The following is a 15792-nucleotide window of genomic DNA, read 5'->3' on the forward strand; positions in this document are numbered from 1 at the left end:
GTATGTACTAAATGAGCTGTACAACAGATATATGAGAACGTAATGCGCTGACTTTCTCAGCAGAACGAGTAGAAGTCTGATACTCAAGTATGAAATTTCACGAAACTCATGACACTCAAAGGCATGATTACAACATGAGTAAAGACAGTGTATGGTTGTGGATTTCTCGACGGACACTGATTTACGTGATCCTTTGGTCTGATTTCCTTTTGCCTACAATGACACCAAGACAAGATACGCTGTAGAACATGAGAAACAATGAGAAATGTGGTTACATTTGTAACAAACAGCTTCATGTCTGCCAACTGTTTTTATTTTTTTCCTGCCTAGTCTTTGTCAATGAATGATCAATACCAGCACTGACCAACAGAGGGACGTTGTGAGCAGAGAAAGACCATTTAAGGCCACCAGAGGGCAGCATTTATCTTAGCCCTTATGCGTGAAGACAGCTTTATCTGGTAAATCCACACTTGAACAAGGCTTAATAGGTACCGCAAGGGCTCTCAAAACTTTTTTATAAATACATTTCATGCCTTTCATATCATTACTGGATGAGGATTTACTATTATCATTATTATTATTATTAACAATAACATTTTATTGTTATTATTATTATTATTAACTATACACAAGTGTTTATTGTGTATATTTATATGTATATATAAATACACACACATACATGTACACACATCATGTAAATATTTCTTAAATATATAAGTGTGTGTGTTCATACATACATAAAAATATACACAGTACACACATATATATTACGTAAACACAAACTTTTATTGTGTATGCGATTAATCGTGATTTATCGATTTAACAGCCAAATTTTATTTTTAATAAAAAATATTTGTAATTTTACACATTAAATTTTATTTTAATTTAGAATTTTATTTTTAGCCATTTAATTATTTCTGAGTAGAGAAAAACAAGAAAACTCATAGCTGTATTTACTATAGAAATCGACATAATTGACTTTCGAGGCCAGGAAATCCCAATTTTATAATTCCCTGATATTTCCAGGTTTTCTATGAACTTTGGAACCCTTTAGTGCAACTCACAGAAGAATGACCCAAAACGGTCTGTTTTATACACTGAATTATGAATTATGCATTGCGATATTCTGCATGTTTTCTTTACTGTAAATAGATTTAAGCCCTCATCCATCCAGGCTTAATTATGCTGAATTGTCATGGCTGAATTCAAATGAACATCCAGAAATAGATATGTGCCCTAGTAACAGCAAATTAGTCTTTATGCATATGTTAAAATGACGGCTATTGGGAAGTGATACGGTAGGAGATATTAGAAACAAAATTAGAATCCCTTCCTGAGATGAGACTAATCCTCGCAGCTACAGAGCCGGTTTCCCATCGCTCTCTTGTGGCTGAAGGCTAACATATTTTAGGACATTGTGCGTTGTATCTAGGGAAAGGCACTGCTATAATTCTTTGAACAGTGTTGCTTGGTAAAGAAAAGCACGTGCAAGTCGGTCTCCCTCACATGCGGACAACAGGACCATGCTACTACAAAGCTGAGGAATTCAGACAGAAGCTAATTACCAGTCATTGCCAAAATCATCTGTTAAAAGTAATTCAAGATGGCAGCAACAGTACATGGAGTCTCAGAAGAGATTTTCAATTTTTTATGCTCCAAATGCAAGAGTAAATCAGTATGGCACCAACGAGAAATGTAAGACTTAACGCAGACAGATGATGTAACAGCTCAAGCATGACATCAAATGTAGTAACAGTAACAGTACTGTTTTCTCAGGAGAACTGTTTTTAAGTAATTCATTTTTTCCCCTACACAAGCTTTCACATACTGCCATTCTGATTGGATGGTGTGAAGTGGCATATCCTAAGCCAAACTGCAAAAGTAAAATCAGTGAAGAAGATGAGATTAAAGCTTTGGGCTCAGTGTGTTTAAGTGGATATCTAGGTCAGTCGGGCAAATTTGTGTACACGACTGGGTATTCCCTCTTCAAGCACAGCTCAGGGAGGAGGGGCAACACTGAAGATGAACTGGAGATGATATGACAGATTGGGGGCAGTGGAGTTTCTCTTGGAGGGGTTCTAGCGGCGGAAACGTTTCTCGTATTTTGAAGAAGAAAATTAGTAATTTTAGGATTTTTTTTTTTATTATTGTATATACTGTATATATATTGTATTATGTTATTATCGTGTAGGCCATTGAATATTTAGATCGGGAGGAGGGATCTGTACCTCACCAGAGGTATTATTGTATATACTGTATATATATTGTATTATGTTATTATCGTGTAGGCCATTTAATATTTAGATCGGGAGGAGGGATCTGTACCTCACCAGAGACCAGAGAAAATGTATCTGGGAATACGGTGTACTTTGCATAGTACATTTGACATACACAAGTTTTTGGGTGAATCTCACAAAAATATGTCCAGATCGTCATAAAATCAAAAGAACAAAAATATGAAAATATATTTTGCATAAGAAAATGAGTCCTGTTTTTAGAATTTGCGGGTACATTTGGTGCGATTCACCCTTTTACTTGGGTTGCCCGTGTGTCATCTGGCTATTTTAGTAAGTATTAATATTCATATAATCAGTTGACATAGTATATATGGGATACATGTCCAAAGCAGGACTATTTGAAATAGGTAAATTATGGACACTTGCAACAACATGGAGCTCACTGGAATGCCTTAAAGCCATGCAATTTTATAAGAATGAAGCATTTACATGTGTAAATTAGGCATGATGATCTGCTTTTTGTATTAGGAAGCTGACGTGATCCAAAAAACACAGAGAAGAAAAAAGTAGAGCACGCCTCAAACTAATATCAATATTAATGGCTCAGCCTATTGATTCGTTATTTGTTTGCTTCTTGGTTGTAAATGTTTTTGATAAAAGCTGTTCTATTCTCCCTGCCTGTTCTGTCCTCGGCTGTACAAGATTGACACTTAAAAAAAAGAATCTACCCAAAATTTATATACAAGTAAAACTACATTTTACCACAGGTGTCTTACAATTAGTTGGTATATTGGTTTTCTGCATCTCATATATGTTTAGCGCTTGGCTATGTTGTTACTTAGATGTATATCGCTTATTCTACAAACGAAAGGCATTATAAGTTCAAGTACAATATATCTCTATTTACAACAGCTCAAAGGTAGCTGGCCGTGTTAGACAGTCTTTGAGTGACCGTTTGGTTCTATTATTATGTACAGTCCAGTTCTGGAGGGCAGGACTTATCACTTATTTTAGAACAGTCCTCCAATGAGAGTTTATTCACTCCTGAATAACAGAACTCTTCTGGCCAACCAGTGCAGAGAGAAACAAATGCAAAGCACTCGTTTAATCTTGCTCTAAATAAAGTTCACATAAAAATGTGGCCAAAAAGGACAACTTGATATTAATTCTGAGGTAAAATTAATGATAATAATAAAAAAGAGGAATTTATCATATATATTTTTAAACCTTCTTTTTATCATAGCATGAAATTCACCATGGAATTGTCTTTTTTCCTTTCAAATTATTATTTTTTTCACAAAGAGGATGGGAAGAATGGACTGGAATGGGAAAATCACCTGAGCCAGACTCAACTCACATCATCCGCAACCAGGTTTGACATGTCAGACCACTAGGCCACAGCTCCGACCCATGTGCATTTCAACAACTCTCAAAGGCTCAAATAATAAATTCAAAAAGAAATGAGAAGCACTCCTGAACTTCCTTCCTGGTATGAGCACCAGCGCAGGTAGCTACACCACACCACGGGTCTGCTGCTGCTGCTACATGGTCCCAGGTTTCTCACCAGAGTTGGCAGAGGAAGCTGCAGCATTGCTCGCGTTATTTGGAAAGATCTTCTCTGTGGGGGTCACAGCAGGGCTTCCCACCCCAGAGGAGCTGGAGCTGCTGGAGCGGTGCTGAGTGGGTGGGGGTCGCACGGGTCTCATAGGTGGAGGTCTGAGCTGGGCTCCGGCCAATCTGGCCGACAAAGCCGGTTTAAAGGTGGTCATCATCTCGGAGGTGGAGCTGCTGCTGCGTCTCAGGGCTGCATCCGGATCTCGGATCATGATGGTGTGTAAGGGGCTCGCTGGCTCTGAGCTAACAGGCTTCTTGAGCGGTTCTAAAGTGTCCAGAACAACGTCAGGAGCTTGTTTGGCTGTGTTTTGGCGTTCCAATTCACGGAGCTCATGAAGTGCCGTGTTCATTGTCTTCTCAATATCCTGTAACAAAAAATATTGTTAACTTTTTACATTTTTTTTGTTTGTTTGTTTGTTCCAGTCATAGATTTTTACATTTAATGAAAATTCTTTAAAATCAAATTAATGGCAAAATATTGTAATTTTTCATTTTATTCTATAATGGCATTGAATTGTACTCAATAAAAATAGCATTTAATATTAAACCAAATGTTCAAGCATTCATAACCTAGTTTACGTTTTTGTCAACAGTATATTTTTTTTTACAATTTTTGACAAAATATAGAATAAATTTCGATATTTTTCATTTCAGTCTAAGATAGTATTGAATTTTAGTCAACACAACATAACATTTGAAATTAAACCAAATGTTCAAGCATTTTAGTCATAAACTAGCTTATTAATGCCATTTTTGAATAAAATTAATATTTAAATTCAGTCAATATTTTGTAATTAATTTCTTTTTCAGCAACTTTAATTAAAACATTTTTGATGAGAAAATAATATTTAAAATAAAATCAAATGTTCATGCATTTTATTCATAACCTAGTTTGCGTTTTTGACAACAGTGTGTTTTAATTAAAATTGCTAAAAAAATACATTTGACAAAATATTAACTGAATTCAGTCATTTTTGTCTTATTTTGATGAGATAAATTTAACAAAGATTTATATACATCATTAAAAGAAATACTGTTTTTTAGTCATGTTGTTGAAAATAGCTCTCTGTACTTCATTTGTCTTAACTTGTTAAGAATGTCTAATATTGCAAAGTCAAGCAAGATGTGTTTAAATCCTCTAGCACCGCTAATAACGATGACGCGAGAAATGATCGATAACTTCAATTTGTCGTATTTACAGAGGTATATGGCCTTAGAAATCTCTCATCTTTCCTGGAAATTCATCTTACTTTCTTCCGAAGCGGTCTAGTATATCACGGAGGCAGATTATGTTTGATATACACACAGTGTCGCTGCCGTCCTGATAATGATGACTATAAACTCACTGCTTTCCAGTTCCCTTTCAAGACTGTCCTCTGTCTTGCCATTCATGTTAATCAGATCATGCAGTCTGTGCTTATAATGCATTATCAATATACAAAACAACACCAATATCAATATCAACAATATCAATCATGCCTTCATTTTGATGTTTGTATTCACATAAGCCATTTTCTTTTCACTAGGTGAGTGTAGACACAAAGGGGCCATTACAAAAGATCATTAACTGTTCCATGTGTCAGACTTCATTATTTAACCGTGCACAAATGAAACACATGGATCAGTGCCAGCCTATCCTGTTCATGTTGATATCTGCTTTAATGCCAGCTCTTTGTTTCTGCTGAACTAAATCTTGCCAGCTTCTTCAGCCTCACAGAATTCTAGGCTAATTGCAAGGCTCAAGAGAAAGACCAAAAAGCTTTCATGACTACAACTTAAAAGTAGTTTTGAATCCTTCTGAGCTTTGATCTATAAGGGTACAAAATATAAGAAGATTAATGGTACACTTACTGAGAATATTTGAATGTTTGATCTCAGCAATAGCAAATTATGTTTTATAAAAATCATTTATTTAAATCAGGGTGATTTAATTACATTATGATAATTCATCTAAATATATTTTATGATTTTTTGAATAATTACTGGTGCTTGCATATTATTTTTCTTCCCAAAATTTTGCAGTGTAAACCTTGACTTGTATGATTCCTCAAATAGCAATTGAGGAAAGGTGCTATTATTTTTATATGCAACTGAAAGCACTGTTTACACCCAATTTCGTTTTCACAAATGTTTTAACACAATTTTCAGTAAGTAAAATAAGAAAATAATGAAAAAAAAAAGTTTCCAAATACTTTGTTTTTAAATACCTATTTTATCATTTGAAACAAAAAAAAAATTAATAAAAATGTCACTGATTGCATATTTTATTATACAATGCAGAGACATTAATACATTAAAAATATTAATATTGTGAAATATTACAATTTAAAATAATTTTCTATTTTCAAAATGTATTTGGAAAAGCTGACTATTCAGCAGCCACTGCTCTAACCGTTATTCTAATATGCTGATTTGCTCAAGAAACATTTCTTATTATCAATGTTGAAAACAGTTGATGCATCAAGTTCAGCATCTGAAAACTGCATAATATTTTCGTGGAAACCATGATACTTTTTTGAGGGGATTCTTTTACTGTAGGAATAGAAAGTTCAAAAGAACAGCATTTATTTGAAATGGAAATCTTTTCTAAAATTATAAATGTCTTTACTGCCACTTTTGATCAATTTAATGCATTGTTTTTGAATAAAAGTTTTTTTTTCTTTATATGAAGCTGCACAACTTTTTCAACATTGATATTTAAAAGAAATGATTCTTGAGCACCAAATCAGCATATTAGAATGATTTCTGAAGGATCATGTGACACTGAAGACTGGAGTAATGATGCTGAAAATTCTGCTTTGCCAACACAGAAACAAACTTGGGGCCTTGGTCAATATATAAGAGACTTCTTTCAAAAACATAAAAAATTCTTAATTCAAACGTTTGACCTCCAGTGTATATATACACACACACAACACCGTGAAATTTATTGAGAATCTAAAAACATGCACACACATAAACATACACACCCACCTCTGCTAAAGCCTCAGCCTCCAAGGACTTGTGGTCTCCTAGGCTGCTGTGTCTTGTTGCTCCTGGTACAGGCCTGAGTGGGTGACCCTCAGGATAGACCTTTCTCTCAGGGTAGTTAATGCTGCCTGCACTGCCAAAGGTTCCCAAACGCCTCTTTTCAGGACTCTCTATGTGGCCCCTACTGACCATCACCTTGTGGGGGCTGCTGGGACAGGCAGCGGCCCGTGGCGGTGTGTCTCGGGGAGGACTGTGAGAGTCAGTGCCACTGCGGCGCCGAGGAATGGCAGACCCGTCCGAACGCAACCTAACCCTGCATAAACACACAATGAGATGGCAAAAAAACTTAAATCCAGACCTTCACCATTGTTTTTATCTCAAAGCAGACTGCAAATAAGAGTAAAGAAAATTTTGTTAAATATTCGTGTCACAAACAAGCCGAACAAGAGCAAGTAAATAAGCTGCAAGGAGAAACAGGACAAGATTACACACTTTAATTCAGATCATAATTTTTTCCTGAGGACAAAAATATGTGAAATAAATACAAGCAGAATCCTGAATAATCAGCCACTGACCGGCCCATGACCCCGCCAAAATTGTAATCAGGTGAAGGTTCACATGGGGACTGCAGATCGTTTTTAGATGAGGCTTTATCGTCCAGTAAAGGTCCACTGCTGGCCTCGCTGTCAGCCTTCTGACTCAGACTATCAGAGAACGCATCATCCCTAAAGAGACAGATACAAAAATCCTTCCGGTTACTCTGTAAGATCTGTAGCAGCCACTACTCCAGTCTTCAGTGTCACATGATTTCTGTCATCTTTCAGAAATTATTCTAATATGCCGATTTTGTGCTCAGCACCATGCTACTTTTTTTCAGGATTCTTTGATGAATAGAAAGTTCATGAGAACAGCATTTATATAAAACACTGTGTTTTTGTAACACTGTAGAAGTCTTTACTGTCACTTTTGATTAATTTCATGTGTCCTTGCTAAATTAAAAAATAAAAAACAGCTAAAGTGTCACACACATCAAAAAATCCATGTATATAAAGCTGGCAATGTAAGAAACCTCTAGTTTCTTATTTTTCAGTCCCAGCAGCCCCTGCATCATTCTCACTTCACGTCTCATTCCCAGAGCCCTGAGCAAGTAAACATCCACTGATCACAGTTTCACAGCATGTTCTCGGGCTGCTTTTACAGTTCTCATGGGAGACGATAGCAGAAGGTGTTTGGTAATCTGAAGCTGTTGAACGTCACATTCAAGGGAAAAAAAGTCTCTGAAAAAGTCTACAGCCCAAATGTTTCATTATGCAATCTTTCAGCAATTAATTTTGTGCCTTTTGAGTGCCTTTTAAACACACTACATGGACTGAAGTATGTGCTTGTTGGACCTTAATTTCAAAACCACTGCCATTAACAGGAAGCTGATCCTCTCTAACAGCTTCTATCCTTCTGGTATGGCTTTCCACTAGATGTTTGAACATGGATTCAGAAATTTGCTACTATTGAAACATGCAGTTTGCAACCCACATAATCTCAAACTTTAAGTACCTTTCACTTTTAAAGTAGATAAATCACTGGATTATTAAAAAATAGACATTTTTATATGGTTATGTCATACATAAAGCAATTGGTGGTGGAATTTACAACACAAATAACTATTGTGATACAAGATTTTGGTCATTCTGCCCACCTCTACTGTAGAGTAACCGGCGACCTGTAGTCTCTTTTCATTTAATTCTAATCTCAAGAATTAATCTAAAATTTCCTTATTTGCTGCTGTCAAATCTTGCAATATTAGGAATGGGGCTTGGACTGACCCTTTTAATAATCTCATTCATCAAACTGACACCGGTTAGACCATACAAAGAGATAATGAGCATGTCATCATTTTAGTAATTACTGAAACAGCAGTAAGCAGTTAATAACAGCTGATGATATAAATATGGTCAACTCAAGGACGCTGCACTTTCATGTTATCTCAAGACCTTATAAAGCGGTAACATAGGAGCAGAAAGCCCCTGAACACTTGATCGGCTTACTTTCACTTTAACCTCAGTGATGTGAAGTGAAGTACGTCATGTCCCACTGCACCCAACGAGCTTTGACATAAATGCATTCCTAGCACATTAAGGCACCACTAATGCTTGGTGCTTCAGAAACACAATTAGACTCAGTGTAAGAGAGGTTCCCTGCCAAAGACATAAGGGCATTCTTTAACTGCCACTCAGTGCTGTTAAATTTTAATTAAAGTCTAAAGTGTTAATGGAGGGAACTATTTGATTCTCACTTGAGCCATTACGGTATGAACTCAGGCCAGATGGCCTGGTTGATTAGTCATATATTACCCAGAGGGCAACACTTTCACAAAGCAACATGTATTGAACTGTTCTGTAACTAGTGCCAGGACTATATAAAAATAATTAAATGAAAAATTATTTAATTTAGATACTCACAAGTCTTGTACTACTATGTACTGGTGAGGTATGAGGCCGTCAACCCCATTGTGTCGGCCCTCCCACCAATCCTCAGATGCGCGATGATACAGCAAAAGGGATGCGCCTTTTTTGAAGGACAGCTCGCGAGGAGTCCGACCCATGTAATCAAATTTTGCAATGGCTTCAATCTGCTCCACCTCTGTGCGTGTGAGAGAGAGAGAGGAACGGGGAAAGTAGCACTCATTAACATGTTTGCACAGAGAATTATGTCAACAAATTTTCAGAGAGCTTCAAAGCACTGCAACAGACTCAAAATCTGTCATGATCCCAGCTGGTTCTCAGCAAAAACACACAGTCACACCGTGTCTTGGCCAGGCGTGATATGACAAGTTTCCAGTGACAAGCAATTTGTCTGTCCAGAATAAACGCAAAACTGCTGCATGACACTGAACTTATTAGATGTTAAATAAACAGTTACGTGAGGTAAGATTTTGGAGCAATGATATTTCACAGTGGGTGAATTGGACTGCAGAAACAGAAACCATTAGATTTTATACACAAAAAAATATTGCAAAGTCCATAGATTGTCGTAATTCTCTGAAAACAATAAAGCGAAGCAAAGCCAAAACCAAACAAAAAACAAATCAACAATGCAAAATGTCATCATGTCATGTCAAAGATACTGAAAAGTCCATAGATGAATTGTTGTAATTCACAAAACAAAACAAAAAGCAAGCTAAATAAAAACAAAACAAAACATAAAGCAAGCCAAACAAAAACAAAACAAAAGCAAGCCAAACAAAAAACAAAATAAAAGTAAGCTAAACAAAAACAAAGCAAAACAAAATAAAACAAAACAACAGCAAAAAATAACAACATAGTCTTTGAACAAAAAATACATGGATCAGTGCAATGCAATATTTCAGACTTGCTTCTGTATGGAAGAAACACACTGCATTCAGTGTGATCAAGTGTACTTACATGGTTCATTTATTCTTAGGGACAGATGTCACTGATCAGTCTGTTCAACAAGCAGTGTGCACAGCAAAAGCTTGTATGTGCATTTAGTTGTCAAATAGATACTGTATTCAATATCTTACAGACTCGCATTCATCACGTTAAGGTCTTACACATCAGGATATGATCTCATCTTTTACCCCATCAGGACCACAAAGAAACAGGCACATTTCTAATACAGATGGGCTGCTAAAATGCAAAGTGGACTTTATCTAAATCCTATCAAATCTGCCACCCAGCTGCCAGGGGCAAACAGACAGTGGGGTCATTCAGGGTTAAGGAGATATACAGAGCAAATCAGTACTTGGCAGGAAATCTCCAAGTCAACTAAAAGAAACCAATCAGTTTCATTAGGGTCTCCACCCAGGGGTGAAATTAAATACAGGCATGGAACAGAAGTGGAAGGAAAGAGGAAGAACGGAAATGAAGAGAGAGAGAAAATCAGCTTTTGCAATTCTGTATGTTGTTTGATTTTTTTCCATTGTGACTGCACCTGATTGGCTGGATTGAAGGTTAAGAATCTGATTGCGATTTCTCAGCATGTGCCGAAGGTAACGGGAAGTTGCGATAGCGCTGTTATAGCATGTGACTTCAAACAGTCCTGAAGTCATGCATATGGCAGGCTTTGGCTGATGAGCTCCTGAGAGAAGGCTGATTCCAGATCAGAGCACCACACAGATCAAAACAGAATGTCAGTGTGGATCACTAACATATACATCAGCATACACAGCATGTGATTCAGCCAGTAACATGTTTAAAGAGGTTTATAGGAAGAGCTACCTCTAAAAACATGATTACTTTGAATGTTTTATTACGGCTCAACAAAAAAAAATTCCCATCACCAATAAAAATAATTTTGGCTATTTTGGAATAGAATAATGCTATACTGTTTTTTTGGTTAGTATACACTTAATACAGCTTAGTATTTAAAAACAAATTATGCATTATGTAATATGTGGCAATGTTGTCACATTATTAAAGGGATAGTCCGCTCATAGTCCAAAAATTCTGTCATAATTTACTCATCCTCATATCTTTCTAAACCTGTATTTCTTCCTTCTGCACTGCAAAACATTTTCTGTATAATGTTGGTAACCAAACAGGTTCCCATTGACTTCCATTGTGTGGACAAAAAAATACAATGGAAGTTAAGAGGAACTGAAACAATTTGATTACCAACATTCTTCAAAATATCTTCTTTCATATTCCACAAAAGAAAGCAAGTCAAATGGTTTTGGAATGACATGAGGGTGAGTAAATTATGACAACGTTTATTTTTGGGTGAACTATCCCTTTAAGTTTGTCACATGGACTCATTGCATGCATATTTAATTTCATAAGAGGCATCAGTTATAATTGCTTTCAGAAATATATTTTACACATATATATATATATATATATAGCAGATAAAATATCAAAAGATCATGTAAAGCACACTGCATTTTAGGATCCATCATTCTTCAAAGTGTACTCTGTTATCTACTACACATTTTAGTATTATGTGTAGTACTTATTATAGACAGTACATATTGTATACAGCAGAAATATTAAAAGTAGTAGTATAGCAGTATGCATTTCCAACCATAATACATAATCTCGACAGTAGATTACATTTTTTTCTGGCTTATTTGTCTTTGTAAAGGTCTGAAATGACAGCATTGGCCTCTCTGCTGCCCCCACCAGCTCTGGAGCACCACTGACATTTATGTGACGTTACCACAGGTTGACTAAAGTGCGACATAATGTTGTCTGGAAAGTGTGAGACCTAGAGGAATTATCCTGAAGTATGCATTTACAATGCAAGACATGACTGGCCATACAATCTCAACATGGTGGCCATCTTGAGGGGGCAACCTGCGGGATAAAACAGCCGTTTAGATTCCACCTTATACAATGTGGAATTTAGCTACTCCTGTGAATGTACTAGACTTCCGATTCAATAGCTGCTATAGGTAAATAGCTAGAAGAATAAGAAAGTGCAGTAAATGGTCAAATGTTTTGTTCTACAAACCAGTGTGTTTATGATTAGGATAATAATTGAGGATAATAAATTAAAATAATGAGATAACAAAAATCTGTTTGCAATATCAAGTAGAACAACAGGTTTTTTTATACATCTAAAATGAATATCAGTAGCTAACACCAGAAGCACTGAACATTCAAACTAAAAACTGGAGCGTCCGTTCTTAATTAAAAAATAAGGTACAGCCTGCTACAGTAGGTCTAAATGTTTACCAATTTAAAGATTTGTAAAAAGTCCTGCAGCATTCATTTTGTGTAAAACTTTAAATGGAAAAATAACGAGTGCACCTTTACATATAGAAAAGCAAACTATAATCTATTTTAGTGTTAAAAAAAGACCCACTCTTAACCCATTAGTTGAGAGCAGAACCGTTTCAGTGAAACTGGAAAAACTGACTTCTTGAATGAGCAGGGGGCTGTATGCGAGATGGTATCAGCGATGTGGCTGGTGTTTGGGGTTAGTGAGCGAGTGCAGCTCCATCAATCACTAAATGAAGGGAGCGAGCGCAGGAAGCCCCGTGAGACCTGTTTACTCACCCTGAACAAAGACCGTGCAAGAGAGAGGGAGAGGAGGAAAACAAAGTGATAAAAGGCAAAGGAGGAGGCAATTAAGCAGAGAAAACCAAGGGCTGGAAGAGAGATGAAGCACAAAGATGGCTGAAACTGGGCCAAAAGAGATATTTCCGTCTGTGTCTTCATTTAATATAGCAACGGAAATATCGCTAGACAATGCTATCATTTACATGTGAGAAATGAAGGGGGTGAAGGGGGAGAGAGGAAGGGAGTGAAGAAAAAAGCAGAGAGAATGACATTTTTAAGACCTGGAACCTCATATAACAGTTTATGAATCTGTGCTGCCAGGTTTCAATTTGAGATCATCTTTTTTATCTCCTCATAGCTTACCAGCCAATAAGGATGCACACTGCTGAAAGAGCACCACTCTGATTGGCTGATTTAAATGTCAATGATAACATCCAACAAACAACACAACATGGTGTGTATGAAGCATTTCTTTCAATATATAAACCTTCTTAAAAAAATAAATTCAATTTGCCTCAATTATATATATATATACAAATACACAACAAACACTGAATGATTTTTTGCAGCACAGTCAAAGTCACATATTGGCTGTGGTTGTATGAATAATATTGTTTTGTTTCGATTAAACTGAATATGACCCAGATGTTTCAATGCCAGCTTTGACATCTGATGTCAATTATGTGGTTGACATCCATGTGCACACACATATACACACACAAGCCCGAAAGGTCATCCAGAGCACAACACAGCAATGCTAATCAGCACATCATCTTCAAAATACATAAGGCAAAACAATTTTTCTTTTTCTTTAGGAAGCAATATGTGGTCATTTTGATTCCTCTCAACCCCAAAGGCTAACATAAACATCCGACTGTACTTCTATTGGTTAAGTAAACTAAAAACCTCAAATGCTGATTTTTGCTTCTGGTTATTTGTCTCTTTTTCAATACAATACATCATCTTGCCATAAGAGACAATGATAAGAATGATAAGAGTGTACATAAAGCATTGAATGAATGCATAAATGCCTGTACCATCATCGCTCGTGTGTGGTTCGGTGCAGTTGTCCGCTTCATCAATGGTGCCTGGTTCACTGTGAGGGCTGTCACTGTGTGAATATACACACATAAACAAACACAAAGAGAAAGAGTTGTTTAAAAGCACAGTAAACACAATAACTGTACACATGATAATGCCAGCATTGGAAAAAACATGACAATTACAGTTCTGCAATGTCCCGCAAACAGTAATCAATTCTGATAGTATCAATATTAGAGACTCATGAAACATAAAGCATTGAAAGCATTGTGGATAAAAAAAAAATATATTTAATGGGAATTTAAAGCAATATGCCACAAGAGACTGTGTTACACATTGATTTTACCATGGTTAAGAGTCATTACGCAGAAGTCATAGCAAAGAGTAAGAACAGGGTAAAAAAAAACAGCATTAGGAGTCTTGCTTTTAAAACAGCATGTTTGATAAATACATTCAAAAGTCTGGAGTCAGTAGGTTTTTTTTAAAGAAAATAATACTTTTATTTAGCTAGGATGCATTGATTCTACTTTTATTTCAAATAAATACTGTTCTTTTGAATTTTCTATTTGTCTAAGAAAAGCATCATAGTTTCCACCAATATTAAGCAGAAAAACGGTTTTCAGCATTTATAATAATAATGTTTTTGTGAGCACCAAATCAACATATTAGAATGATTTCTGAAGGATCATGTGACAATGAAGACTGGAGCAATGGCCGCTGAAAACTCAGTTTTGCCATTACATGGAATAAATGAAAATTTTTAATATATATGAAAACAGAAAACAGTTATTTTAAACTGTAATAATATTTCACAGTTTGAGTTTAAGTTCACAGTTTTATTTCACAGCTGAGATTTAACCATTTTTACTGTATTTCTATCAAATAAATGCAGCTTTAGTGAGCATAATCTAATTCATCAGATTCATTTGATTCATCAGAATCTAATTTCTAAAAAAAATCTTACTGGCCCCAAACTTTTCAACGGTACTGTGTTTACATTTATTACTAATAATAACCAAAGCAAACCATTTCCACCAAGTGCCTAGGAATAACAAGTAATCTATGGTATATTAATATGGTAATCTTTTAGAACAACAGTATATATCAAAGAACCATGTGGTATTTCCTTCTGATACCAACACTGTATCATGGATCTTTTTTATAAGTAGAAATACTGCTTTTAGCAATAGGTTACAAAAGTATGCCTCAAGTACTCCACTTTATATGACCCGAGTGTGAAACTCCCCATTCATAGTAGAGAGCTCAGTTTAAGCCACGGCTGGCTCTAATGGAGGAATTATGACATTCCTTAGTAACAACAAAATCCAGCTAAAGTCTAGAGCTCACCAGTACTCCTCTCCTCCAGTCATGCATTTCTCATAGACAGGACCGTCCAGCTCACGCAGGCTGGGGAAGATGACCTCGTGGTGGATGATGATGGTCTTGATGACCTCATTAACATGAGCCTGGCAGGCCACAGGGTCCTGGGCATCCGGGATGGGCATCAGAGTGGGTCCAAAACAGATGGCAAGGTTATATGGGTCCATCATGTTCTCATCACTGTACTGGGACAGACTAGGATGAAGAGACAGAGATAGTAAAAAAAAGTTTACGTTCTTAAAGGTGATGTAATCCTGCAGGAATTACAATTTATCAAAAACTTTCACTCTTACTCCTGCTGTCTATTTCAATATACTAATTCATAACTTTGTCCAAGAGAATTCATCTTCATGTACAGTGCATTATCTTTCAGCTCATCTCTCATTGGGAAGTCTCTTGACTGCAGAAGTGAAGTTCAAATGAGTCAGAGCTGCGAGCACCGAGAGCAAATGAAAGGGGGAAGGAAGTCAGAGGGAAAACTCATGATGTGAAATCAAATTCTTTGTTCGGTCTGGGGGAGGGCGAGAACAGGA

The 15792-nt window shown here is 36.3% G+C and overlaps 1 protein-coding gene and 1 long non-coding RNA gene across 2 annotated transcripts in view; both read right to left on the reverse strand.

The window, feature by feature from the left end:
- Positions 1-2142: 2142 nt before the first annotated feature.
- LOC107750259 (uncharacterized) lies at positions 2143-3533 on the reverse strand. Its single transcript, XR_001641127.1, has 2 exons — positions 2326-3533; positions 2143-2228 (listed from the first exon to the last, which is right to left on the reverse strand). It is a non-coding gene; the product is annotated as an uncharacterized LOC107750259 (long non-coding RNA).
- Positions 3534-3547: 14 nt separating this feature from the next.
- srgap3 (SLIT-ROBO Rho GTPase activating protein 3) overlaps positions 3548-15792 on the reverse strand; it is an 85456-nt gene continuing 73211 nt past the window's right edge. Inside the window, exons 18-23 of the mRNA XM_016565568.1 lie at positions 15227-15454; positions 13876-13949; positions 9278-9458; positions 7397-7546; positions 6825-7134; positions 3548-4216 (exon numbers count right to left, since the gene is read on the reverse strand). Of these exons, the coding sequence (XP_016421054.1) occupies positions 3779-4216; positions 6825-7134; positions 7397-7546; positions 9278-9458; positions 13876-13949; positions 15227-15454 (1381 nt within the window). The 3' untranslated portion in view covers positions 3548-3778. The remainder of the gene's footprint in view (positions 4217-6824; positions 7135-7396; positions 7547-9277; positions 9459-13875; positions 13950-15226; positions 15455-15792) is intronic.

The sequence above is a fragment of the Sinocyclocheilus rhinocerous genome, unplaced genomic scaffold (genome assembly GCF_001515625.1).
Source record: "Sinocyclocheilus rhinocerous isolate Xijiao unplaced genomic scaffold, SAMN03320098_v1.1 scaffold963, whole genome shotgun sequence".
Taxonomy (NCBI): Eukaryota; Metazoa; Chordata; class Actinopteri; order Cypriniformes; family Cyprinidae; genus Sinocyclocheilus; species Sinocyclocheilus rhinocerous.